Source organism: Salmo salar, chromosome 18 (assembly GCF_965601325.2).
Source record: "Salmo salar chromosome 18, fSalSal1, whole genome shotgun sequence".
Classification (NCBI taxonomy): Eukaryota; Metazoa; Chordata; class Actinopteri; order Salmoniformes; family Salmonidae; genus Salmo; species Salmo salar.
The window spans coordinates 33,522,501-33,550,000 of NC_138308.1; the positions used below are offsets into that span (position 1 = coordinate 33,522,501).

General features: G+C 43.1%; 1 protein-coding gene across 4 annotated transcripts in view; it reads right to left on the bottom strand.

Moving 5' to 3' along the window:
* The window catches only part of LOC106560244 (uncharacterized), a 240,705-nt gene that overhangs the window by 61,018 nt on the left and 152,187 nt on the right, over positions 1 to 27,500 (bottom strand). For 3 of the 4 annotated variants that reach the window (XM_082964905.1, XM_082964903.1, XM_082964906.1), the window contains 12 exons: positions 18,682 to 18,726; positions 17,952 to 18,029; positions 17,213 to 17,248; positions 15,954 to 16,007; positions 13,881 to 13,934; positions 12,984 to 13,025; positions 8,153 to 8,260; positions 7,815 to 7,868; positions 6,162 to 6,215; positions 5,696 to 5,749; positions 5,442 to 5,495; positions 2,549 to 2,593 (listed from right to left, as the gene is read on the bottom strand). In XM_082964905.1, coding sequence (XP_082821031.1) covers positions 2,549 to 2,593; positions 5,442 to 5,495; positions 5,696 to 5,749; positions 6,162 to 6,215; positions 7,815 to 7,868; positions 8,153 to 8,260; positions 12,984 to 13,025; positions 13,881 to 13,934; positions 15,954 to 16,007; positions 17,213 to 17,248; positions 17,952 to 18,029; positions 18,682 to 18,726 — 678 coding nt within the window. The remainder of the gene's footprint in view (positions 1 to 2,548; positions 2,594 to 5,441; positions 5,496 to 5,695; positions 5,750 to 6,161; positions 6,216 to 7,814; positions 7,869 to 8,152; positions 8,261 to 12,983; positions 13,026 to 13,880; positions 13,935 to 15,953; positions 16,008 to 17,212; positions 17,249 to 17,951; positions 18,030 to 18,681; positions 18,727 to 27,500) is intronic. The other variant, XM_082964904.1, reaches the window with a different exon arrangement.

Consider the following 27,500-nt stretch of genomic DNA (forward strand, 5'->3'; position numbering starts at 1 on the left):
GTTAGACACTACTGCACTGTTAGACACTACTGCACTGTTAGACACTACTGCACTGTTAGATACTACTGCACTGTTAGATACTACTGCACTGTTAGATACTACTGCACTGTTAGATACTACTGCACTGTTAGACACTACTGCACTGTTAGACACTACTGCACTGTTAGACACTACTGCACTGTTAGATACTACTGTACTGTTAGACACTACTGCACTGTTAGACACTACTGCACTGTTAGATACTACTGCACTGTTAGACACTACTGCACTGTTAGATACTACTGCACTGTTAGATACTACTGCACTGTTAGACACTACTGCACTGTTAGATACTACTGCACTGTTAGACACTACTGCACTGTTAGATACTACTGTACTGTTAGATACTACTGCACTGTTAGATACTACTGCACTGTTAGATACTACTGTACTGTTAGATACTACTGCACTGTTAGACACTACTGCACTGTTAGATACTACTGCACTGTTAGATACTACTGCACTGTTAGATACTACTGTACTGTTAGATACTACTGCACTGTTAGATACTACTGCACTGTTAGATACTACTGCACTGTTAGACACTACTGCACTGTTAGATACTACTGCACTGTTAGACACTACTGCACTGTTAGATACTACTGTACTGTTAGATACTACTGCACTGTTAGATACTACTGCACTGTTAGATACTACTGTACTGTTAGATACTACTGCACTGTTAGACACTACTGCACTGTTAGATACTACTGCACTGTTAGATACTACTGCACTGTTAGACACTACTGCACTGTTAGATACTACTGTACTGTTAGACACTACTGCACTGTTAGACACTACTGCACTGTTAGACACTACTGCACTGTTAGATACTACTGCACTGTTAGATACTACTGCACTGTTAGACACTACTGCACTGTTAGATACTACTGCACTGTTAGACGCTACTGCACTGTTAGACACTACTGCACTGTTAGACACTACTGCACTGTTAGATACTACTGTACTGTTAGATACTACTGCACTGTTAGACACTACTGCACTGTTAGACACTACTGCACTGTTAGACACTACTGCACTGTTAGATACTACTGCACTGTTAGATACTACTGCACTGTTAGACACTACTGCACTGTTAGATACTACTGCACTGTTAGACACTACTGCACTGTTAGACACTACTGCACTGTTAGATACTACTGCACTGTTAGACACTACTGCACTGTTAGATACTACTGTACTGTTAGACACTACTGCACTGTTAGATACTACTGCACTGTTAGATACTACTGCACTGTTAGACACTACTGCACTGTTAGATACTACTGTACTGTTAGACACTACTGCACTGTTAGATACTACTGCACTGTTAGACACTACTGCACTGTTAGATACTACTGCACTGTTAGACACTACTGCACTGTTAGATACTACTGCACTGTTAGATACTACTGCACTGTTAGACACTACTGTACTGTTAGATACTACTGTACTGTTAGATACTACTGCACTGTTAGATACTACTGCACTGTTAAACACTACTGCACTGTTAGATACTACTGCACTGTTAGACACTACTGCACTGTTAGACACTACTGCACTGTTAGATACTACTGCACTGTTAGATACTACTGCACTGTTAGACACTACTGCACTGTTAGATACTACTGCACTGTTAGACACTACTGCACTGTTAGACACTACTGCACTGTTAGACACTACTGCACTGTTAGATACTACTGCACTGTTAGACACTACTGCACTGTTAGATACTACTGCACTGTTAGACACTACTGCACTGTTAGATACTACTGCACTGTTAGATACTACTGCACTGTTAGACACTACTGCACTGTTAGACACTACTGCACTGTTAGACACTACTGCACTGTTAGATACTACTGCACTGTTAGACACTACTGCACTGTTAGACACTACTGCACTGTTAGACACTACTGCACTGTTAGATACTACTGCACTGTTAGACACTACTGCACTGTTAGATACTACTGCACTGTTAGACACTACTGCACTGTTAGATACTACTGCACTGTTAGATACTACTGCACTGTTAAACACTACTGCACTGTTAGATACTACTGCACTGTTAGACACTACTGCACTGTTAAACACTACTGCACTGTTAGATACTACTGCACTGTTAGACACTACTGCACTGTTGGAGCTAGGAACACAAGCATTTCGCTACACCCACAATAACATCTGCAAAATATGTGTATGTGAAATTGTATTTGATTTGATTTCCAGGAAGGAAGAAAGAACAGGAAAAACATTCTCTCAAGTAGACAGAAGAAAACATGGTGTCCTTCAAAGCAATAAGCCAATCTCACTGTCCTTTTAAATGATGTGTTGTGTGACCAGCCATTCAAAAGGACGCTAGTAATTGAGCAAAGGTAGCTTGAACTGGTGTCATCATTCATAGACATGAAAACTGTTGACACATCTCACCAATGACTCAACAACACACACACACCGTCTGTATACACACACACACACAGAGATCTCAGTGATGGTTTGGATAACTTACTGGGGGGCCTGGTAGTCCTGGCCTTCCAGGGGAGCCTTCACTGCCCTGTAGGACACACACACACACACACACACACACACACACACACACACACACACACACACACACACACACACACACACACACACACACACACACACACACACACACACACACACACACACACACACACACACACACACACAGACAGAACAAACCATGAGAGGGATAATGCTTTCCAGTCAGTCACTGGGGAACACATTTCTTCAGTTTTAGATCCCAATAATCTAAGAATACCTCTTTACCCATATTTACCCACACATTAGACACAGTGACAATCCTAATCTTTGGGACATGGCATGACTGATAATACAAGTCTATTGCAGAGGTACAGTATTTGAGAAGAGGGACATACTAGCTCTGTTGAATTTGAGATAGATTGGGGGTAAGGCCCTGCGATAAACCAGTGTCCTGTACAAGGGGGGTACTTGTACATCAACCTGCCTCACGCTACAGAAACAGGAGATCCTGTGAGCTGTTCTGGCTTGAACAAGCCTCTTGCAAGGCTACTTAACTGGCACACAGCACGCCACCCCAATCCACCGACAAGACCAGGCCTATGGCATTCTTTCAATAACAAAACTGAAGAGAAATCCATAAGGTATTATGTGCTTTTTAAGAAAATAACATTAATCCTTGAGTACTACAATAACCCATTATTGATGCTCTTTGAGATAGCACTAAATAAGACGTAAGGCATTGTTTCCATCTTAGACTATCAGAACAGCTCTTGGCATGTCAGGCCACATGCCTGAATAAAACATGACCCTGTATGTACTAACTCCCTATATTTAGAACATAAAGTAGACATGTACAGTACAGTGCCTAGTGAAAGTCTGTACACCAATGGCACAGTCTTCACATTTTGCCCCCTTAAAATGAAATCAAAAAATGGATTTCATTAGATTTTTTTGCTACAGGTCTACACAACCTACTCCACATCTTCAAAGTGAAAGAAATGTATATAAAAGATTTCTAATTAATAAAGAAAACAAAAAACAAAGATGTATTGATTGTGTATGTCTTCACAGCCCAGAGTTCATACTTGGTAGAAGCACCTTTTGGCTGCTGTTACAGCTGTGAATCATTTTGAATAAGATTCTACCAACTTTCCACAACTCTTAGGGCAATATAATTCCATTGCTTGATCGTGACAAACTCCCCAGTCCCTGGCGATGACAAGCATACCCATAACATGATGCTGCCAACCACAATACTTGAAAATACAGAGTGTTTGCTTTGTGTTATGTTGTATTGGATTTGACCCAAACCTGTAGTTTTTATTTTAGGCCAAAAACGTAATGTCTTTGCTGTGTTGTCTTGCAGTATTACTTAATGGTATTGTTGCAAACAGAATCAATCATTTGGAGTGGATTTTTTTAACACAGGCTTCCTTTACCATACGGGCCAGTAATGTGGAGTGAATGCAATGGTTTTGATTCCTTTGTATTGTCTAGTATTGTAGTGGCCTGGGAGGCTGTCAGGATCTAAAGAAATATGAAAGGAGCAAAGCCCAGGTAAAAGGTAGAGGAAACCCTCTTCTGAATACCTAACCCTGGGATAGAGTTCTGTGGGACACTTGCACACACACAAAATGATGCCAAGGACACAACAGAATGGCTTTCCAAGAGGTGTTTAGTGTTCCTGAGTGGTCTAGTCTCTGTCCTGGCTTCAATCTGATTGAAAAATTAAAGACAAGGTTTGAATATTGCTGTCCATCAATGATTCCCAACCAAATTTACTGAGCTTGAGCAATTTTAACAAAAACAATGGATATACACCCGGCGGCCAGTTTATTAGGTACAACAACCTGTTCACGAAAATGGTTCACTCCTACAGACAGTGAGTCATGTGGCCGTGGCTCGCTACGTAAAGCAGACAGACAAGCCTTGAGGCATTCATTTACTGTTCAATTGAATGTTACAATGGGCAAAACCAGTGACCTAAGTGACTTTGAGCGTGGTATGATCGTCGGTGGCAGGCGAGCTGGTTCCATTATCTCAGAAACGTCCGGCATCCTGGCCTTTTCACGCACGACAGTGTCTAGGGTTTACTGAGAATGGTGCGACAAACAAAAACCATCCAGTCAGCGGCAGTCCCATGGGCGAAAACAGCTTGTTGATGAGAGAGGCCGAAGGAGAACGGTAATAATCGTGCAAGCTAACAAGAGGGCTACAAACAGGTAAATATTGGTGCAGTACAACAGTGGTGTGCAGAACGGCATCTCGGAACGCACAACTTGTCTGTCTTTTTCACAGATGGGCTATTGCAGCAGTTGCTGTTGCATCATGCTGATGGCAGAGTTAGGATTTGACATAAGCAGCATGAGTCCATGGCCCCATTCTGCCTGGTATCAATGGTACAATCTGGTGACGGTGGTGCAGTTGTGTGGGGAATGTTTTCCTGGCACATGTTAGGTCCCTTGATACCAAGTGAGCAATGTTTCCATACCCCAAAGAATTCAGTCTGTTCAGGAGGTAAAGGGGGGTCTGACCCGGTACCTAATAAACTGGCCAATGAGTGCATGTTGTTCTAAGAGTTGTGCAAGCTTGGTAGAATCTTATTCAGAATGATTCCCAGCTTTAATGGCAGCCAAAGGTGCTTCCACTAAGTAAAAGTGAAAACATACGCAATCAATTCATCATTTTGTGTTTCTAAGTAATTTGTAAAATTATCTATCATTTTTCTTTCACTTTGGAGTAGGTTGTGTAGCTCCATAGGGAAAAATCAAATTGAATCCCTTTGTAGATTTAATTTTAAGGTAGCAAGGTATGAAGACCATGCAAGTGTGCGTAGTCTTCACTAGCGACTGTATATTCATACAGTGCGTGTACACACAACGTCTCTTTCTTACCCGCTCTCCCTTTGTTCCCGGCTGACCCATTGGCCCAGGTCTGCCAATGACACCCTGCAAATAGAAACAAAGTACATCAATTAACTGGGTCACAAACTAAATATAGAAAGTGGATGAGAGAAAATAGGGACCAAACAATGAGTATGGTGTTCTCAGGGATTGTTCTTGTATGAGCAACACAGTACTACACATGCATTACAACTAGGGATGAAGAGGAAGATGATTTCATGCGATTGATGATTTGTTTTGCTTACAGGGGATCCAGTACGGCCTGTTGCACCCAGAATTCCTGGAACTCCAGGAGAGCCCTGAGAAAGACAGGAAACACCAGAGAACAATCATTGTCACTTCCTGTGTAATAGTTAGTGTATGATAGCCTAACTGGTAGGTTTACAAGAAGGACAAGAGGAGAGTTAACCTCGTTTGCATTTTCGGGACTATTCCATTGATTCTGTTGTACATGGGGCAAGATGAGTCACGTGGCCGTGGCTTGCTATATAAAGCAGGCATTGAGACATTGAGGCATTCAGTTACTGATCGACTGAACGTTACAAAGGGTAAAACTAGTGACCTAAGCGACTTTGAGCGTGATATGATCGTTGGTGCCAGGTGCACCGGTTCCAGATTTGATTTGATTTGATGTAGTGTACTTTCAAGCACACTCAAGCATGTTAAAGTATATGATTCATGTATTGGCCCCAGGACAGGTCTGAAACCCACCTCATCTCCTTTGTCTCCACTAGGTCCAGGGAATCCTCTCTCTCCTTTCATCCCCTAGAACAGAAAACAACATCAGTGAATGAGTAAACAGTAACAACATCAGTGAATGAGTAAACAGTAACAACATCAGTGAATGAGTAAACAGTAACAACATCAGTGAATGAGTAAACAGTAACAACATCAGTGAATGAGTAAACAGTAACAACATCAGTGAATGAGTAAACAGTAACAACATCAGTGAATGAGTAAACAGTAACAACATCAGTGAATGAGTAAACAGTAACAACATCAGTGAATGAGTAAACAGTAACAACATCAGTGAATGAGTAAACAGTAACAACATCAGTGAATGAGTAAACAGTAACAACATCAGTGAATGAGTAAACAGTAACAACATCAGTGAATGAGTAAACAGTAACAACATCAGTGAATGAGTAAACAGTAACAACATCAGTGAATGAGTAAACAGTAACAACATCAGTGAATGAGTAAACAGTAACAACATCAGTGAATGAGTAAACAGTAACAACATCAGTGAATGAGTAAACAGTAACAACATCAGTGAATGAGTAAACAGTAACAACATCAGTGAATGAGTAAACAGTAACAACATCAGTGAATGAGTAAACAGTAACAACATCAGTGAATGAGTAAACAGTAACAACATCAGTGAATGAGTAAACAGTAACAACATCAGTGAATGAGTAAACAGTAACAACATCAGTGAATGAGTAAACAGTAACAACATCAGTGAATGAGTAAACAGTAACAACATCAGTGAATGAGTAAACAGTAACAACAGTAAATAGTCCAAAAATGGCCAAATCAAGTTTAATTCTATATAAACCTTTTCTTAATGTGTTTGCTTGTGAAACAACAAATATCTACCACCATAATATACAGTATGTTCTCTCCAAACCTTCTAATAGTCTCAAACCAGTGGCATGACGGGTGGTCATACATGTCACTTCGACTTCTTGTTTCTAATAGAGCCAATTAGAACCGACTGCTTGGGTAATTTTACTAATACAGGACACTGCTGTGTATCCATGGCAACCACGTCTGCAGCCAGCAGCTCTGATGATACGAATGTGCTGGACTAACACTGTAAATGTCTGAATCTTCCTAAATCTCTCTGATGAAAAGAAATATGAACAACTATGAGATCCTATGTCATAGAGTATAGCATATTATGCATAGTTTATAAGGCATTATAAATGCCCTTATAATGCATTATGAAGAGGGTATTTATCCGTAGGAAGTATTATGAAAACAATTCAACTGAAAATCAATAGCAACACTGGATAGAACCATGTTGAATAATAACCTGAAGAGGAAGTGTAGTCCCCAGCGATGTTATGCACCAGTCTTAATGCTATTACAGCTATTATCTTCTCTAATTCACTTTGGCATGCTGAGATTTGCAATGAATGGAGTGAATGGAGTATTTGTAAGGTGGAAAGTAATTCTATATACATTGTCTGTGTCCCAAATGGCCTCCTAATCCTTTACACAGGGCATTACTTTTCACCAGAGGATTATAGTGCACTATGTAGGGAATAGGCTGCCATTTAGAACACATACATTATAATAGGGAATAGGCTGCCATTTAGAACACAACCATTATAATCAGGATGGCACGTTGTTTCCTACCTTTGGACCTTCTTTTCCTGGATTACCGAGAGGTCCTCGCACTCCTGGATCCCCCTTTTTAGGATGGACACACACACGCAAATCAATGCACGCAAGAACACATGCACAGAGAAAGACACACACACAAACCCCAACCCACACAACCTGTCCCCAAGGGTTCCATTCTCACCCTTCTAGGCAGGCAGAGACACACACACACACACACACACACACACACACACACACACACACACACACACACACACACACACACACACACACACACACACACACACACACACACACACACACACACACACACACACACACACACACAGTAAAGATAATCAGACACTCACCTTTTCTCCCACCATGCCTTGCACTCCTGTCGCTCCATGGGTTCCCTTCTCGCCCTTCTGCCCAGACAGACCTGGCACTCTGGTCTGGCACACAGTGCAGGCATTCTGCTAACACACAGCGGGGGGGGGGGGGGGGGGGGAGAGGTACGGTCATACAGACCAGATATCTGTCATCTCACTGAGTCACAGCAGGGAAATGCAGTGCTCCTTTTGTTTGTATTCCATCTCCCCTGGGTCGAAGAGCAGCATGGGAGATGTCTTAATGTTCTCTCAACGTTTCCAAAACATTGAAGTTAATGTGAGCAGACTGAGAACCCGACATTGTCCTATTTCCCACCCACTCTCTAACTGACTGTGACATTTTGGGGATCATTTGAAATATCCCAGTCTCCCATCCAGTTCAGGTTTCACTGAGTAACACTTATTTACATTGAAATAGTTAGGCTTAGTCTGTGTCTGGGAAATCAGCCCTGTCTGGGAAATCAGCCCTGTCTGGGAAATCAGCCCTGTCTGGGGAAGGTATTATATCCCACTTATACTCTGTACACTGTGGAGTGGAGAGATACTCTGTACACTGTGGAGTGGAGAGATACTCTACTCTGTGGAGGGGAGAGATACTCTGTACACTGTGGAGTGGAGAGATACTCTGTACTCTTGTGGAGAGGAGAGATACTCTGTACTCTTGTGGAGGGGAGAGATACTCTGTACTCTTGTGGAGTGGAGAGATACTCTGTACTCTTGTGGAGTGGAGAGATACTCTGTACTCTTGTGGAGGGGAGAGATACTCTGTACTCTTGTGGAGTGGAGAGATACTCTGTACTCTTGTGGAGAGGAGAGATACTCTCTACTCTTGTGGAGAGGAGAGATACTCTGTACTCTTGTGGAGGGGAGAGATACTCTGTACTCTTGTGGAGTGGAGAGATACTCTGTACTCTTGTGGAGGGGAGAGATACTCTGTACTCTTGTGGAGGGGAGAGATACTCTGTACTCTTGTGGAGGGGAGAGATACTCTGTACTCTGTGGAGGGGAGAGATACTCTGTACTCTGTGGAGTGGAGAGATACTCTGTACACTGTGGAGTGGAGAGATACTCTGTACTCTTGTGGAGTGGAGAGATACTCTGTACTCTTGTGGAGGGGAGAGATACTCTGTACTCTTGTGGAGTGGAGAGATACTCTGTACTCTTGTGGAGGGGAGAGATACTCTGTACTCTTGTGGAGGGGAGAGATACTCTGTACACTGTGGAGTGGAGAGACACTGTGGAGTTGTTGAAGTGTACTTTCCCTACAGCAGCAGACATTCTGTACTCTGACACTGTGGAGTTGTTGAAGTGTACTTTCCCTACAGCAGCAGACATTCTGTACTCTGACACTGTGGAGTTGTTGAAGTGTACTTTCCCTACAGCAGCAGACATTCTGTACTCTGACACTGTGGAGTTGTTGAAGTGTACTTTCCCTACAGCAGCAGACATTCTGTACTCTGACACTGTGGAGTTGTTGAAGTGTACTTTCCCTACAGCAGCAGACATTCTGTACTCTGACACTGTGGAGTTGTTGAAGTGTACTTTCCCTACAGCAGCAGACATTCTGTACTCTGCTGAAGATAATTAGGTTCAACTGTATCAGTTACCCAGAGGCACTTACTTCATAGAACAATGCTATGATTATACACTGAGTGTATAAAACATTAAGGACATCCTCCTAATATTGAGTTGCACCTCCCCCTTTTGCCCTCAGAACAGCCTAAATACGTCGGGGCATCGACTCTACAAGGTGTCGAAAGCATTCCACATGTTGGCCCATGTTGACTCCAATGCTTCCAACAGTTTTGTCAAGTTGGCTGGATGTCCTTTGGGTGGTGGACCATTCTTGATACACATGGGAAACTGTTCAGAATGAAAAACCCAGCAGTATTGTAGTTCTTGACACAAACCGGTGTGCCTGGCACCTACTACCATAACCCGTTCAAAGGCACTTAAATGTTTTGTCTTGTCCATTCACCCTCTGAATGGCACACATACACAATCCATGTCTCAATTGTCTAAAGGCTTGAAAATCCTTATTTAACCTGTCTCCTCCCCTTCGTCTACACTGATTGAAGTGGATTTAACAAATGACATCAATAAGGGATCATAGCTTTCACCTGGAATCACCTGGTCTCTCTATGTCATGGAAAGACCAGGTGTTCCTCAGTGTACACACAGTAGAAGAACACCACAGGAGGCTGGTGGCACCTGAATTAGGGAGGACGGGTTCGTGGTAATGACTGGAGCGGAATAGTGGAATGGTTTCCATGTGTTTCATTCCATTCCAGACATTTCTATGAGCTGTCCTCCCCTCAGCAGCCTCAAATGAAGAACACATAGGTTCTCTGAATATGTTCCACGTCCAGCCATTTATCTGGAGATGGATATCAACACTGTTTATACAGCATGAAGGCTATATGACCCCTTGTGTCACTGGCATTTACACTCATCAGAGAAGAGCAGTGGGAAGATATTTTATGGAACTTAGGAGTACAAATCTTTTTTTCTGATAGAGACTTGAGCGAAGTGTCTTGAAATAAAAAGGTCCAATTCAGTTAAGTGCTCCTTTCAGTGTGAAATACCAAATACCATCTGTTGTAAAGTGACCAAACTCTGTCAATTAAAGTGAAGAAACTGAGAAAAGCTATTCTTGGGGAGGGTTGTCATTCAGCTCATCACGTTGAATGACGCAGAGTCAAGTCAGCAGCACATTGTAAAAAAGCCCTTTAAACAGGCAGGTTAGCATTTTTTTGTTATGAATCTTGCTCTGGAGGCAGCTCTGCAGAGTGGTCACAGCCACAAAGTCATAAAATCTGATTTTAAATCTAACAATCTTAACCACACTGCTAAACCTAAACTAAGACCAAAAATCACATTTTTGTTTAAATTAGTTTTTACAACATAGCCAATTTTGACTTTGCAGCTGGCTAATCTAGTGGATATCGCTCAGTTCTGCCTCCAGGACAAGATTCATGACAATAAATGTCAATCTGCTTTGAACAGCTAAAAGCTTGGAAACTTTATTCATTTAACTGGGCTCCCTTTCTTTGGTCTGGTAGAATAAAATCTCTCTCTCTCTCTCTCTCTCTCTCTCTCTCTCTCTCTCTCTCTCTCTCTCTCTCTCTCTCTCTCTCTCTCTCTCTCTCTCTCTCTGCAGCAGGAGAGAATCAAGGCATCAGATAAACGTTATCTAACTACTGTCAGTCCACTCAGTCACTCTGCAAACAGCTGGAGCTAGATGTTGTTGTCATCTTTAAAAATCAGCAAACACAATCCTGTTTTAAATACACATCCTTTCTTCTCTGACTGAAAAGAGAGGGATGAATGGATGGATGTGCATTCATCTTGGCTGGCTGAGAGGAACTAGCATTTATCACAACCAAACAGTAATCACACAAACACAGAGAAGAGAGAGAAGACAGACGTTGAGAGAGAAGAGAGACAGAGAGAGAAGAGACAGACGAAGAGAGAAGAGAGACGAGAGAGAGAAGAGACAGACGAAGAGAGAAGAGAGACGAGAGAGAGAAGAGACAGACGAAGAAAGAGAGACGAGAGAGAGAAGAGACAGACAGAGAGAAGAGAGACGAGAGAGAGAAGAGACAGACAGAGAGAAGAGAGACGAGAGAGAGAAGAGACAGACGAAGAGAGAAGAGAGACGAGAGAGAGAAGAGACAGACGAAGAGAGAAGAGACAAACGGATAGAGAGAAGAGAGAGAAGAGGCAGACGGAGAGAGAGAAGAGACAGACGGACAGAGAGAAGAGAGAGAGAAGAGACAGAGAGAGAGAAGTGATAGACGGAGAGAGAGAAGAATGTATGTCCAGATACATCAACAAGGCGTGGGAGTGTTGGAGAGATAGATGGACAGAGAGAAGAGACACAGAGAGAGAGAAGAGACAGACGGAGAGAGAAGAGAGAGAGAGAGAGAAGAGTGTACATTGTCCAGATACATCAACAAGGCGTGGGAGTGTTGGAGAGATAGATAGAAAAGGAGAAAAGTATTGTCCCTTAAAGACAAAGTAACAAGGTTGCCGTGAGAACAAACAACTGACAACAGAAAGCCCTATTCCCGATATAGTGCACTACTGTTGACCAGATACATATTCCCTATATAGTGCACTACTGTTGACCAGGTACATATTCCCTATATAGTGCACTACTGTTGACCAGAGCCCTATTCCCTATGTAGTGCACTACTGTTGACCAGAGCCCTATTCCATATATAGTGGACTGCTGTTGACAAGAGCCCAGCCGTAGCTCTCTGGTCAAAAGTAGTTCACAGTGTAGGGAATAGGGTACCATTTTGCACACTGTGTACTCCAGGAGGGATGTATTGAACAACAGCATTCTTCTTAGGACATTTCAAGGATTCCTGTTGAATATAATAATGCATTTCCATAGTGGATTTCCAATTTCTTGAATTTCTAGCTGCAGTTCGCCCCCACCACCTGATGAAGGCGCTCCTGAGCTTCTGTTAATAATACCGTAACATCACCCTAATAGCTTTAGTACTGGTGAAAAGTTGGTTTTTGGATTCAACTGTGAGGTCTTAAACTGTGAAATACACCACTGTGGGTAACTGTGCAATCATAGTAACTGATGCAATTAAAGCAGGCTAAATTATAACCTGTTTCTACACCCTCAGTCAATGTGGATCTACATGTTGGCACTTCAAGGTATTCCAAAAATATCTTCCATGAATCTTGTCAAAATGATGTATGATTTATGTACCACACTGAATAATGTTGGAATGACAATTGATGGGAATAATCCTAGGACACAACAGTAATAAATGAAACAGTCCAGTACCTTGAGTAAAGAGCTCATATCTCCAACTATTGGCAAGGCAGTCTGTTGGAAAGACAAATTATCATCATACATTTTGGATAATGACTATAGATGTAAAGAAATGTCAATGAATATTTTTGTGATCTTTTTTCAGTCAGATCATAGTTGAATGAACCTCTCATAATTATCTTAGCATCACTCGAAGCTTGAAATCTTATGAATGATACTGAAACACTCAAAGTTACCATGACTGGTTTTATGGTGGTATGAATGATACTGAAACACTCAAAGTTACCATGACTGGTTTTATGGTGGTATGAATGATACTGAAACACTCAAAGTTACCATTACTGGTTTTATGGTGGTATGAATGATACTGAAACACTCAAAGTTACCATGACTGGTTTTATGGTGGTATGAATGATACTGAAACACTCAAAGTTACCATTACTGGTTTTATGGAGGTATGAATGATACTGAAACACTCAAAGTTACCATGACTGTTTTTATGGTGGTATGAATGATACTGAAACACTCAAAGTTACCATTACTGGTTTTATGGTGGTATGAATGATACTGAAACACTCAAAGTTACCATGACTGTTTTTATGGTGGTATGAATGATACTGAAACACTCAAAGTTACCATTACTGGTTTTATGGTGGTATGAATGATACTGAAACACTCAAAGTTACCATGATTGTTTTTATGGTGGTATGAATGCCTTATACATAACCCCTTCAAGTACAGTGTAACCAAATCTTCTCCTGTGATTTCAGTTTTCTGTAAAATAGTTGTCTTTCTGTGGTTTTGAGGCATTTAACCTAAACATGGTACAGTGGGCTTAGCACCTCCAAGTGACACTGACACAGTACATCTCTGAGAGAGAGATCAGAAAGAGATGAGCGGTTAACTTACTGGTTGACCCGGGGGGCCAGGTGGACCCGGGGGACCTTCTCGACCAGGGGATCCCTTTAAATGACAGAAATAATGATGTCACCAGCTATGAGACCAGGGGATCCCTTTAAATGTGTGTTTCTGATGTGTCCAGAAACACACAGCGTTGCACACCCTTTGGCCCACGCTTTGACATTCATCCTGTTGGGGTGCTGTGTGTGTGTTTCTGATGTGTCCAGAAACTGTTGCTACTTTCTCATGCAGACATAAAGGAAACACATCTTTCATCAGAATGTTAGTTTCTCTTTTTATCTGCAGACCGTGGTGGAGAAGAAGACTGGAGGAGAGGAGGAGATGAGGAGAGGAGGAGAAGAAGAGTGGAGGAGAGGAGAGGAAGAGTGGAGGAGAGGTGGAGTGGAGAAGAAGAGTGGAGGAGAGGAAGAGTGGAGGAGAGGAGGAGTGGAGAAGAAGAGTGGAGGAGAGGAAGAGTGGAGGAGAGGAGGAGAAGAAGAGTGGAGGAGAGGAGGAGAGGAGGAGAGGAGGAGAGGAAGAGTGGAGGAGAGGAGGAGTGGAGGAGAAGAAGAGTGGAGGAGAGGAGGAGAAGAAGAGTGGAGGAGAGGAAGAATGGAGGAGAAGAAGAGTGGAGGAGAGGAGGAGTGGAGGAGAAGAAGAGTGGAGGAGAGGAAGAGTGGAGGAGAGGAGGAGAAGAAGAGTGGAGGAGAAGAAGAGTGGAGGAGAGGAGGAGAGGAGGAGAAGAAGAGTGGAGGAGAGGAGGAGAGGAGGAGAAGAAGAGTGGAGGAGAGGCGGAGAGGAGGCGAGGAGGAGAGGAGGAGAAGAAGAGTGGAGGAGAGGAGGAGAGGAGGAGAGGAGGAGAAGAAGAGAGGAGGAGAGGAGGAGAGGAGGAGTGGAGGAGAGGAAGAGTGGAGGAGTTTGAGGAGAGGAGGAGAGGAAGAGTGGAGGAGAGGAGGAGAGGAGGAGAGGAGGAGAAGAAGAGAGGAGGAGAGGAGGAGAGGAGGAGTGGAGGCGAGGAGGAGAGGAGGAGAAGAAGAGTGGAGGAGAGGAGGAGAAGAAGAGTGGAGGAGAGGAGGAGAGGAAGAGTGGAGGAGAGGAGGAGAGGAGGAGAGGAAGAGTGGAGGAGAGGAGGAGAAGAAGAGTGGAGGAGAAGAAGAGTGGAGGAGAGGAGGAGAGGAGGAGAAGAAGAGTGGAGGAGAGGAGGAGAGGAGGAGAAGAAGAGTGGAGGAGAGGAGGAGAGGAGGCGAGGAGGAGAGGAGGAGAAGAAGAGTGGAGGAGAGGAGGAGAGGAGGAGAGGAGGAGAAGAAGAGAGGAGGAGAGGAGGAGAGGAGGAGTGGAGGAGAGGAAGAGTGGAGGAGTTTGAGGAGAGGAGGAGAGGAAGAGTGGAGGAGAGGAGGAGAGGAGGAGAGGAGGAGAAGAAGAGAGGAGGAGAGGAGGAGAGGAGGAGTGGAGGAGAGGAAGAGTGGAGGAGTGGAGGAGAGGAGGAGAGGAAGAGTGGAGGAGAGGAGGAGAGGAAGAGTGGATGAGTGGAGGAGAGGAGGAGAGGAAGAGAGGAGGAGAGGAGGAGAGGAGGAGAGGATGAGTGGAGGAGAGGAAGAATGGAGGACAGGAGGAGTGGAGGAGTGGAGGAGAGGAAGAGTGGAGGAGAGGAGGAGAGGAAGAGAGGAGGATGGGAGGAGAGGAGGAGAGGAAGAATGGGGGAGTGGAAGAGAGGAGGAGAGGAGGAGTGGTTGAGTGAAAGAGAGGAGGAGAGGAAGAGTGGAGGAGAGGAAGAGAGGAAGAGAGGAGGAGAGGAAGAGAGGAGGAGAGGAGGAGTGAAGGGGTGGAGGAGAGGAAGAGTGGATAAGTGGAGGAGAGGGAAAGTGGATGCGAGGAAGAGAGGAGGAGTGGAGAAAAGATGTGAGGAAGAGGAATAGAAGACAGAAAGGAAAGACAACATTTTCCCTCCAAATGTTAGTTTCTCTTTTTATCTCCAGATGTAAAGTATCACTGTCTCCCTTCCTGCAGAGAGAGGAGGACAGGAGTGGAGGAGATGAATGAGTAAGGGAGGAAGAGAGGAAGGAAGGTCTTGATCCCACTCACCTCTCTCCCCGGGGTCCCAGCAGGGCCTGAGAATCCGGAGGGTCCACGAGGTCCCTAGGAGAGAAGACAACCCCCATAACACAGTAATGAGATCAGGGCCCGTATCTAAAATGCCTCTCAGATTAGGATTGCTGACCTAGGATCAGAATATACAATATATCCTCAACCCTCACAAAGAAGAAGACATGCATCTAAGTCTATGATGAGCCTGACACCAGACCTGTTGAAACTAACACCAGTCCTGTTGAGACTAACACCAGTCCTGATGAGACTAACACCAGTCCTGATGAGACTAACACCAGCCCTGATGAGACTAACAACAGTCCTGATGAGACTAACACCAGTCCTGATGAGACTAACACCAGTCCTGTGGAGACTAACACCAGTCCTGATGAGACTAACACCAGTCCTGATGAGACTAACACCAGTCCTGAATGATACTAACACCAGTCCTGATGAGACTAACACCAGTCCAGATGAGACTAACACCAGACCTGATGAGATTAACACCAGACCTGATGATACTAACACCAGTCCTGTTGAGACTAACACCCGTCCTGATGATACTAACACCAGTCCTGATGAGACTAACACCAGTCCAGATGAGACTAACACCAGACCTGATGAGATTAACACCAGACCTGATGATACTAACACCAGTCCTGTTGAGACTAACACCCGTCCTGATGATACTAACACCAGTCCTGATGAGACTAACACCAGTCCAGATGAGACTAACACCAGACCTGATGAGATTAACACCAGACCTGATGATACTAACACCAGTCCTGTTGAGACTAACACCCGTCCTGATGATACTAACACCAGTCCTGATGAGACTAACACCAGTCCAGATGAGACTAACACCAGACCTGATGAGATTAACACCAGACCTGATGATACTAACACCAGTCCTGTTGAGACTAACACCAGACCTGATGAGATTAACACCAGACCTGATGATACTAACACCAGTCATGTTGAGACTAACACCAGCCCTGATGAGACTAACACCAGACCTGTTGAAACTATATGGCATATTCATTTTAAATGCATAAACTACAATATCATTGGAATTCAATTGTTGTTTCAGAATTGATATCTTCAACCTTTAGACTGAAGACTAAGGTTTCATCTAAGCATCCAGGAGCACAATACTGGAAGGTACTGTATGTACTGTACTGTTCCATAGTCTAATATCACAGGAATCAGATGGATGTGTGTGTGTGTGTCTGGACAGGAGATATTCTTCCACATACCTCAAATCCTCTCTCTCCTCTCTGTCCCATGGGGCCCTATAAGAACACATCACACAGCTTGTTTACAACAACACCCCTTCAGCGCACACACACACACGCACACACACACACACACACACACACACACACACACACACACACACACACACACACACACACACACACACACACACACACACACACACACACACACACACACACACACACACACACACACACCAACTTGTTAACACCAACAGCAGCTCAGTCCAAGATCCAGTAAAGGACTGTGTTTCAACATCCATCCTTTGCTATGTTCCATTGATTCCTTGCTTTCCAACAACCCTGAATTTCACTATTTAACAAACCAAAGGGCAAAACTCAAGCGGGCATTTTTTGAAGTTGAAACCAGCAGCAGCAGCCTCACAGAGGATAGATAGATGGTAAAGTTGTGTGTAATGCTGAAGGTCCACAATGTTTTTAAATCTAATCTTGGAATTAATGTTAATTGAATATAGTCTTTATTTTATCATTCATTTGACCAGGATAAAATCACATATAAGTCTATGCACAAGCCATTCTGAAGATGACTGAACTGAAAAGTTTTGGGAAGACTACAGGTTAGAGAGATGGGGCTGCAACGACTGGGATTCTCTGGAGGATTGGTTTGAAAAGCAAAACATTTATTTGTGAAAATGTCAACGGACAATAAAGTATGAACAAGAGAAAAATGAGAAATGTTCCAGTGCCATGTACTCACAGGAGGTCCTTCAACTCCCAGACCAGGCTCTCCTTTCTCCCCTAGGTCTCCTGGTACACCAGGGACGCCACGCTCACCCTGACAGAGAAGAGAGGGGGGAACAGGGAACTCATTTTGATGACTGTTATAGGGAAGAGAGGGGGGAACAGGGAACTCATTTTGATGACTGTTAAAGGGAAGAGAGGGGGGAACAGGGAACTCATTTTGATGACTGTTAAAGGGAAGAGAGGGGGGAACAGGGAACTCATTTTGATGACTGTTAAAGGGAACAGGGTGCCATTTGGGACCCAGCTCAATAAAAGGAGAGTTCCCTGGCTTTAACAGGACCTGTGTTTCAGATCCCTGACATCAGTGAATAATATAATAATGTAAGCCACCTGACAGACTTACACAACAGTAACTGCAGAGATTTTTTACTACATGTATGTGATCATTGTGGGAATTGAACTCTCATCCTTGGCGTTGCTAGTGCCACTCTCTTACCAACTGAGCCAGAAGTGGATGAACTGGGTTCATTTTAGGTATTAGAAGAACTAGTCGTCCTTTGGAGGTTTTCTAATGTGGATCATCATAACCAGAGGAAATATCCCTCATCTAGCTAGAGAATAATAAGTCCAGATTGTGGTAACCCTGGGTGGTCTGCCTGTCTGTTTTGTCCCTCTTCCCCCACCATAGGGGGCTTCCATCCTGTTTTGGCCCTGTTCCTCCACCATAGGGGTTGTTTTTCTACCTTTGGCCCTCGTGATCCTCTGGGTCCAGATGTCATCCCCTCTTCCTGCCCGGGCGAAAAGAAGAAAGAACAAAATGATTTTCACAACCCAGACATCCTACAGCATACGTCAGCATTGATAATAATGACGCCGATAGAGATGGTCGCCTCGCTTCAGGTCCTATGCAGTATTTTTGGGGGTTTTATGTATTATTTCTTACATTGTTACCCCAGGAAACCTTTTTTTTTTTACAAGCATTTCACTACGCTTACATTGACATCTGCTAACCATGTGTATGTGACAAATAACATTTGATATGATTTAAAGATTGGAGGCTAAACATGTAAGATACAGATAGACCGGTTGAAATTGACCAAGACACTCTGACCAACGATCTGCAGTTAAAAAGCCTTTATGAAGTCAAATCAAATGTTATTTGTCACCTGCTTCGTACACAACAGGTGGAGACTAACAGTAAAATGCCAACAGGTCCTTCCCAACAATGCAGAGAGAAAGAAAGTAGAGAAATAATAGAAAGTAAAACACGTAATAATAAAAGTAATAATAGATACAGAATGAGTAATGATAACTTGTCTATTCTGTCTGTAAGGAGTACCAGTACTGAGTAATGATAACTTGTCTATTCTGTCTGCAAGGAGTACCAGTACTGAGTAATGATAACTTGTCTATTCTGTCTGCAAGGAGTACCAGTACTGAGTAATGATAACTTGTCTATTCTGTCTGTAAGGAGTACCAGTACTGAGTAATGATAACTTGGCTATATACAAGGAGTACCAGTACTGAGTAATGATAACTTGTCTATTCTGTCTGCAAGGAGTACCAGTACTGAGTAATGATAACTTGTCTATTCTGTCTGCAAGGAGTACCAGTACTGAGTAATGATAACTTGTCTATTCTGTCTGTAAGGAGTACCAGTACTGAGTAATGATAACTTGTCTATTCTGTCTGTAAGGAGTACCAGTACTGAGTAATGATAACTTGGCTATATACAAGGAGTACCAGTACTGAGTAATGATAACTTGTCTATTCTGTCTGTAAGGGGTACCAGTACTGAGTAATGATAACTTGTCTATTCTGTCTGCAAGGAGTACCAGTACTGAGTAATGATAACTTGTCTATTCTGTCTGCAAGGGGTACCAGTACTGAGTAATGATAACTTGTCTATTCTGTCTGCAAGGAGTACCAGTACTGAGTAATGATAACTTGTCTATTCTGTCTGCAAGGAGTACCAGTACTGAGTAATGATAACTTGTCTATTCTGTCTGCAAGGAGTACCAGTACTGAGTAATGATAACTTGTCTATTCTGTCTGTAAGGAGTACCAGTACTGAGTAATGATAACTTGTCTATTCTGTCTGCAAGGAGTACCAGTACTGAGTAATGATAACTTGTCTATTCTGTCTGCAAGGAGTACCAGTACTGAGTAATGATAACTTGTCTATTCTGTCTGCAAGGGGTACCAGTACTGAGTAATGATAACTTGTCTATTCTGTCTGTAAGGGGTACCAGTACTGAGTAATGATAACTTGTCTATTCTGTCTGCAAGGGGTACCAGTACTGAGTAATGATAACTTGTCTATTCTGTCTGTAAGGGGTAGCAGTACTGAGTAATGATAACTTGTCTATTCTGTCTGTAAGGGGTACCAGTACTGAGTAATGATAACTTGTCTATTCTGTCTGTAAGGAGTACCAGTACTGAGTAATGATAACTTGTCTATTCTGTCTGCAAGGAGTACCAGTACTGAGTAATGATAACTTGTCTATTCTGTCTGCAAGGAGTACCAGTACTGAGTAATGATAACTTGTCTATTCTGTCTGCAAGGAGTACCAGTACTGAGTAATGATAACTTGTCTATTCTGTCTGTAAGGAGTACCAGTACTGAGTAATGATAACTTGTCTATTCTGTCTGCAAGGAGTACCAGTACTGAGTAATGATAACTTGTCTATTCTGTCTGCAAGGAGTACCAGTACTGAGTAATGATAACTTGTCTATTCTGTCTGCAAGGAGTACCAGTACTGAGTAATGATAACTTGTCTATTCTGTCTGCAAGGGGTACCAGTACTGAGTAATGATAACTTGTCTATTCTGTCTGTAAGGAGTACCAGTACTGAGTAATGATAACTTGTCTATTCTGTCTGCAAGGAGTACCAGTACTGAGTAATGATAACTTGGCTATATACAAGGAGTACCAGTACTGAGTAATGATAACTTGTCTATTCTGTCTGCAAGGAGTACCAGTACTGAGTAATGATAACTTGGCTATATACAAGGAGTACCAGTACTGAGTAATGATAACTTGTCTATTCTGTCTGTAAGGGGTACCAGTACTGAGTAATGATAACTTGTCTATTCTGTCTGTAAGGGGTACCAGTACTGAGTAATGATAACTTGTCTATTCTGTCTGTAAGGAGTACCAGTACTGAGTAATGATAACTTGTCTATTCTGTCTGCAAGGAGTACCAGTACTGAGTAATGATAACTTGTCTATTCTGTCTGCAAGGAGTACCAGTACTGAGTAATGATAACTTGTCTATTCTGTCTGCAAGGGGTACCAGTACTGAGTAATGATAACTTGGCTATATACAAGGAGTACCAGTACTGAGTAATGATAACTTGGCTATATACAAGGAGTACCAGTACTGAGTAATGATAACTTGGCTATTTACAAGGAGTACCAGTACTGAGTGGCTATATATGAGGGGTACCAGTACTGAGTGGATGATAACTTGGCTATATACAAGGAGTACCAGTACTGAATGGATGTGCAGGGGTACGAGGTCATTGAGGAAGATATGTACATATAGTTAGAGATAAATAATAAAGTAGGACTAAATAATAAAGTATCCATGTAGGAAAGTTCAAACAAGCCAAACAATTCTCCTACTGCAAATCACACATCAGCAATTCACTTTGAGAACAAGACAGTGTTTCTCCCAGAAGCACAGCCACTGCCTGTGTGAGACTTCAATGGGAATATGGAATATACCTCCAACTACACAGGGCAAACAGTAGGAACACTTCATTTCACCACGAGCTGTGTGTTCAATACTCTCCTACTTTACAACATGTTTTAACAGCTTCTACGTTGTGAAGTGAGACCCATAATGCTCTGCTGCTGCCACACACAGAAGTCCACGGGTGTCTCCCAAATAACACCCTATTCCCTATATAGTGCCCTATGGGTCCTGGTCAAAAGTGATGCACTATAAAGGGAATAGGGTGCCATTCTGGACGCAGGCTTGATTGGGATCGGGGATAAGCATTATTTACAGCACACCCCCTTGATGGAAAATGGATTTCAGTGTTCAGCATGCATTAGTGCTACAACTAAGTCCTGCATTGCACAATGTAAATTAGCCATCTGAAACTTTGCTTCATGCTAATGCAGCAGTTTTGAAATAAAGCTCCCCCACATTTTAACAAGTGTTCAGAGTACAAATAAAAATAAAGTTGGATGAACTCAAATAACCTGTGTTTGTTTCTCTGGTTTTACTTCCTCAAGGGTGTAGTGGTGTGTCATTTGAATTGGCACTGAATTCAATATGTAAATAAGTTGAAATGTGCCAATAAAGAATGGTTTAAATTCTCTCTCTCTCACTCTCTCTTTTTTTCCCTCTTGCTCTCTCTGTCTTCCTTACCTTCCTTCATCCATCCATCCATCCCCCCTGTATCCCTCCATCACTGCCCTCCTCAACTACTCACTACTCACAGGCCGTGTCCCAAATCTGGCTTGCCCAGTAATTACTTAAACTGCCTACTGTGTAGTACTAATCATAAAAATAGTATTTAGAATGTACTGTTTCGTAACAATGAATGCAGTAACAACAAATATCAGCATACTAGGCTCCTCCTACTGAGACTGTGCCATCTAACACACAATTACGTTGCCTGCTGGGAAAAAAACAGCTCAGGTTGTTTTCATATATTTGTTGTTGTTGTGTTTTTGCATTGACATTGACTGATTAACTAATATTATGCTACACAAAGATACATAACATCCATTTTTCTAAACTAATCCAATGTGTTCGTTGGACTTATTGCACCCATTACTGAGTTGTTGTTCCAGTTTAGATGGTTTTAAGGTGGTCTTATTTATTCTTCTGTTTAACCCTGCCAGTCATTCTGAAACCAAGTTGTTGTGAGTGAAGAACAGTTCCAATTGTTGGATATCCCCACTCTGGCTGGATTCCAATAGGATTCAAACATCACTTTGCAAGCCAGCATGAGTCCAAAACACAGCAAAGGCTGGTCACCAGCAAAACACAGCAAAAGCTAGTCACCAGTGGGGCGGCAGGTGGTTAGAGCGTTGGGCCGGTAACCAAAAGGTTGCAAGATCGAATCACCGAGCTGACAAGGTAAAAATCTGTCCTTCTGCTCCTGAACAAGGCAGTTAACCCACTGTTCCTAGGCCGTCATTGAAAATAAGAATTTGTTGTTAACTGACTTTCCTATTTAAATAAAGCCAAATATAAAAGTGAAGGCACCATGAAAACACAATGAAGGCTGGTCACCAGCAAAACACAGTGAAGGCACCGTGAAGACACCATGAAAACTCAATGAAGGCTGGTCACCAGCAAAACACAGTGAAGGCACCGTGAAGACACCATGAAAACTCAATGAAGGCTGGTCACCAGCAAAACACAGTGAAGGCACCGTGAAGACACCATGAAAACTCAATGAAGGCTGGTCACCAGCAAAACACAGTGAAGGCACCGTGAAGACACCATGAAAACTCAATGAAGGCTGGTCACCAGCAAAACACAGTGAAGGCACCGTGAAGACACAATGAAGGCTGGTCACCAGCAAAACACAGTGAAGGCACCGTGAAGACACAATGAAGGCTGGTCACCAGCAAAACACAGTGAAGGCACCATGAAAACACAATGAAGGCTGGTCACCAGCAAAACACAGTGAAGGCACCGTGAAGACACAATGAAAACTCAGTGAAGGCACCATGAAAACACAGTGAAGGCACCATGAAAACACAGTGAAGGCACCATGAAAACACAGTGAAGGCTGGTCACCAGCAAAATACAGTGAAGGCACCATGAAAACACAGTGAAGGCTGGTCACCAGCAAAATACAGTGAAGGCACCATGAAAACACAGTGAAGGCTGGTCACCAGCAAAACACAGTGAAGTCACCGTGAAGGCACCATGAAAACTCAGTGAAGGCACCATGAAAACACAGTGAAGGCACCATGAAAACACAGTGAAGGCTGGTCACCAGCAAAACACAGTGAAGGCACCATGAAAACACAGTGAAGGATGGTCACCAGCATTACACAGTGAAGGCACCATGAAAACACAGTGAAGGCTGGTCACCAGCAAAACACAGTGAAGGCACCGTGAAGGCACCATGAAAACTCAGTGAAGGCACCATGAAAACACAGTGAAGGCACCATGAAAACACAGTGAAGGCACCATGAAAACACAGTGAAGGCACCATGAAAACACAGTGAAGGCTGGTCACCAGCAAAACACAGTGAAGGCACCGTGAAGACACCATGAAAACACAGTGAAGGCTGGTCACCAGCAAAACACAGTGAAGGCACCGTGAAAACTCAGTGAAGGCACCATGAAAACACAGTGAAGGCTGGTCACCACCAAAACACAGTGACGGCACCATGAAAACACAGTGAAGGCACAATGAAAACACAGTGAAGGCACCATGAAAACACAGTGAAGGCTGGTTACCACCAAAACACAGTGACGGCACCATGAAAACACAGTGAAGGCACAATGAAAACACAGTGAAGGCACCATGAAAACACAGTGAAGGCACCATGAAAACACAGTGAAGGCACCATGAAAACACAGTGAAGGCACCATGAAAACACAGTGAAGGCTGGTCACCAGTAAAATCAGCAGTGGTGGAAAAAGTTCTCAACTGTCATACTGGAGTAAACGTAACGATAATAGAAAATGACTCAAGTAAAAGTGAAAGTCACCCAGTAAAATCCTACTTGAGTAAAAGTCTAAAAGTATTTGGTTTTAAACATACTCAAGTATCAAAAGTACAGTTGAAGTCGGAAGTTTACAAGCCAAATACATTTAAACTCAGTTTCACAGTTCCTGACATTTAATCCTAATAAAAATTCCCTGTCTTGGGTCAGTTAGGATCACCACATTATTTTAAGAATGCTAAATGTCAGAATAATAGTAGAGAGAATTATTTATTTAAGCTTTTTCTTTCATCACATTCCCAGTGGGTCACAAGTTTACATACACTCAATTGGTATTTGGTAGCATTGCCTTTAAATTGTTTAACTTGGGTCAAACAATTCAGGTAGCCTTCCACAAGCTTCCCACAATAAATTGGGTGAATTTTGGCCCATTCCTCCTGACAGAGCTGGTGAAACTGAGTCAGGTTTGTAGGCCTCCTTGCTCGCACACACTTTTTCAGTTCTGCCCACACATTTTCTATAGGGTTGAGGTCAGGGCTTTGTGATGGCCACTCCAATATCTTGACTTTGTTGTCCTTAAGCCATTTTGCCACAACTATGGAAGTATGCTTGTGGTCATTGTCCATTTGGAAGACCCATTTGCGACCAAGCTTTAACTTCCTGACTGATGTCTTGAGATGTTGCTTCAATATATCCACATCATTTTCCATATTTTGTGAAGTGCACCTGTCCCTCCTGCAGCAAAGCACGCCTACAACATGATGCTGCCACCCCCGTGCTTCACGGTTGGGATGGTGTTCTTCTGATTGCAAGCCTCCCACTTTTTCCTCCAAACATAATGATGGTCATTATGGCCAAACAGTTCTATTTCTGTTTCATCAGACCAGAGGACATTTCTCAAAAAAGTACGATCTTTGTCCCCATGTGCAGTTGCAAACCGTAGTCTGGCTTTTTTATGGCGGTTTTGGAGCAATGGCTTCTTCCTTGCTGAGCGGCCTTTCAGGTTATGTCGATGTAGGACTCATTTTACTGTGGATATAGATACTTTCGTACCTGTTTCCTCCAGCACCTTCACAAGGTCCCTTGCTGTTATTCTGTGAGTGATTTGCACTTTTTGCACCAAGGTACATTCATTTCTAGGAGACAGAATGCGTCTCCTTCCTGAGCGGTATGACAGCTGCGTGGTCCCATGGTGTTTATACTTGCGTACTATTGTTTGTAAAGATGAACGTGGTACCTTCAGGCATTTGGAAATTGCTCCCAAGGATGAACCAGACTTGTGGAGGTCTACAATTTTTTTCGGAGGTTGAAAAACACATTTTAATGACTCCAACCTAAGTGCACGTAAACTTCTGACTTCAACTGTAAATGGAATCGCTAAAATGTAGTTAAGTATGAAAAGTAAAAGTAACAGTATAAACCATTTCAAATGTCTTATGTTAAGCAAACCAGATGACACCATTTATTTCTTTATTTGACGGATAGCCAGGGGCACACTCCAACACTCAGACATCATTTACAGATAGCTAGGGGCACACTCCAACACTCAGACATCATTTACAGATAGCTAGGGGCACACTCCAACACTCAGACATCATTTACAGATAGCCAGCGGCACACTCCAACATTCAGACATCATTTACAGATAGCCAGGGGCACACTCCAACACTCAGACATCATTTACAGATAGCCAGGGGCACACTCCAACACTCAGACATCATTTACAGATAGCCAGGGGCACACTCCAACACTCAGACATCATTTACAGATAGCCAGGGGCACACTCCAACACTCAGACATCATTTACAGATAGCTAGGGGCACACTCCAACACTCAGACATCATTTACAGATAGCTAGGGGCACACTCCAACACTCAGACATCATTTACAGATAGCCAGGGGCACACTCCAACACTCAGACATCATTTACAGATAGCTAGGGGCACACTCCAACACTCAGACATAATTTACAAACAAAGCATTTGTGTTTAGTGAGTCAGCCAGATCAGAGGCAGTACAGTACGGACAACCAGGGATTTTCTCTTGATAAGTGTGTGTACTTTTGGGTGTCAGGGAAAATGTATGGAGTAAAGTAAAGTACAGATACCCCCCAAAAAACGACTTAAGTAGTACTTTAAAGTATTTTTACTTAAGTACTTTACAGCACTGAAAATCAGCACCTATGCAGTTTTTTTCAGTAGGGTTGATTCCTGCCATTTGTTCACGTTGGTACAGCGGGTCCCCTCAGCTGATTATCAGCTGTTGTCAAACACACAGATGATTCTCTAGACATGTAGATAAAATATTACATTTTCCCTCTCTACATCCCTCCATCCTTCCCTCTCTACATCCCTCCATCCTTCCCTCTCTACATCCCTCCATCCTTCCCTCTCTACATCCCTCCATCCTCCCCTCTCTACATCCCTCCATCCTTCCCTCTCTACATCCCTCCATACTCCCCTCTCTACATCCCTCCATCCTTCCCTCTCTACATCCCTCCATCCTTCCCTCTCTACATCCCTCCATACTCCCCTCTCTACATCCCTCCATCCTTCCCTCTCTACATCCCTCCATCCTTCCCTCTCTACATCCCTCCATACTCCCCTCTCTACATCCCTTCATCCTCCCCTCTCTACATTCCTCCATCCTTCCCTCTCTACATTCCTCCATCCTTCCCTCTCTACATTCCTCCATCCTTCCCTCTCTGTATCCCTCCATCCTTCCCTCTCTACATTCCTCCATCCTTCCCTCTCTACATTCCTCCATCCTTCCCTCTCTACATTCCTCCATCCTTCCCTCTCTGTATCCCTCCATCCTTCCCTCTCTACATCCCTCCATCCTTCCCTCTCTACATTCCTCCATCTTTCCCCCTTCTACATTCCTCCATCCTTCCCTCTCTATATCCCTCGATC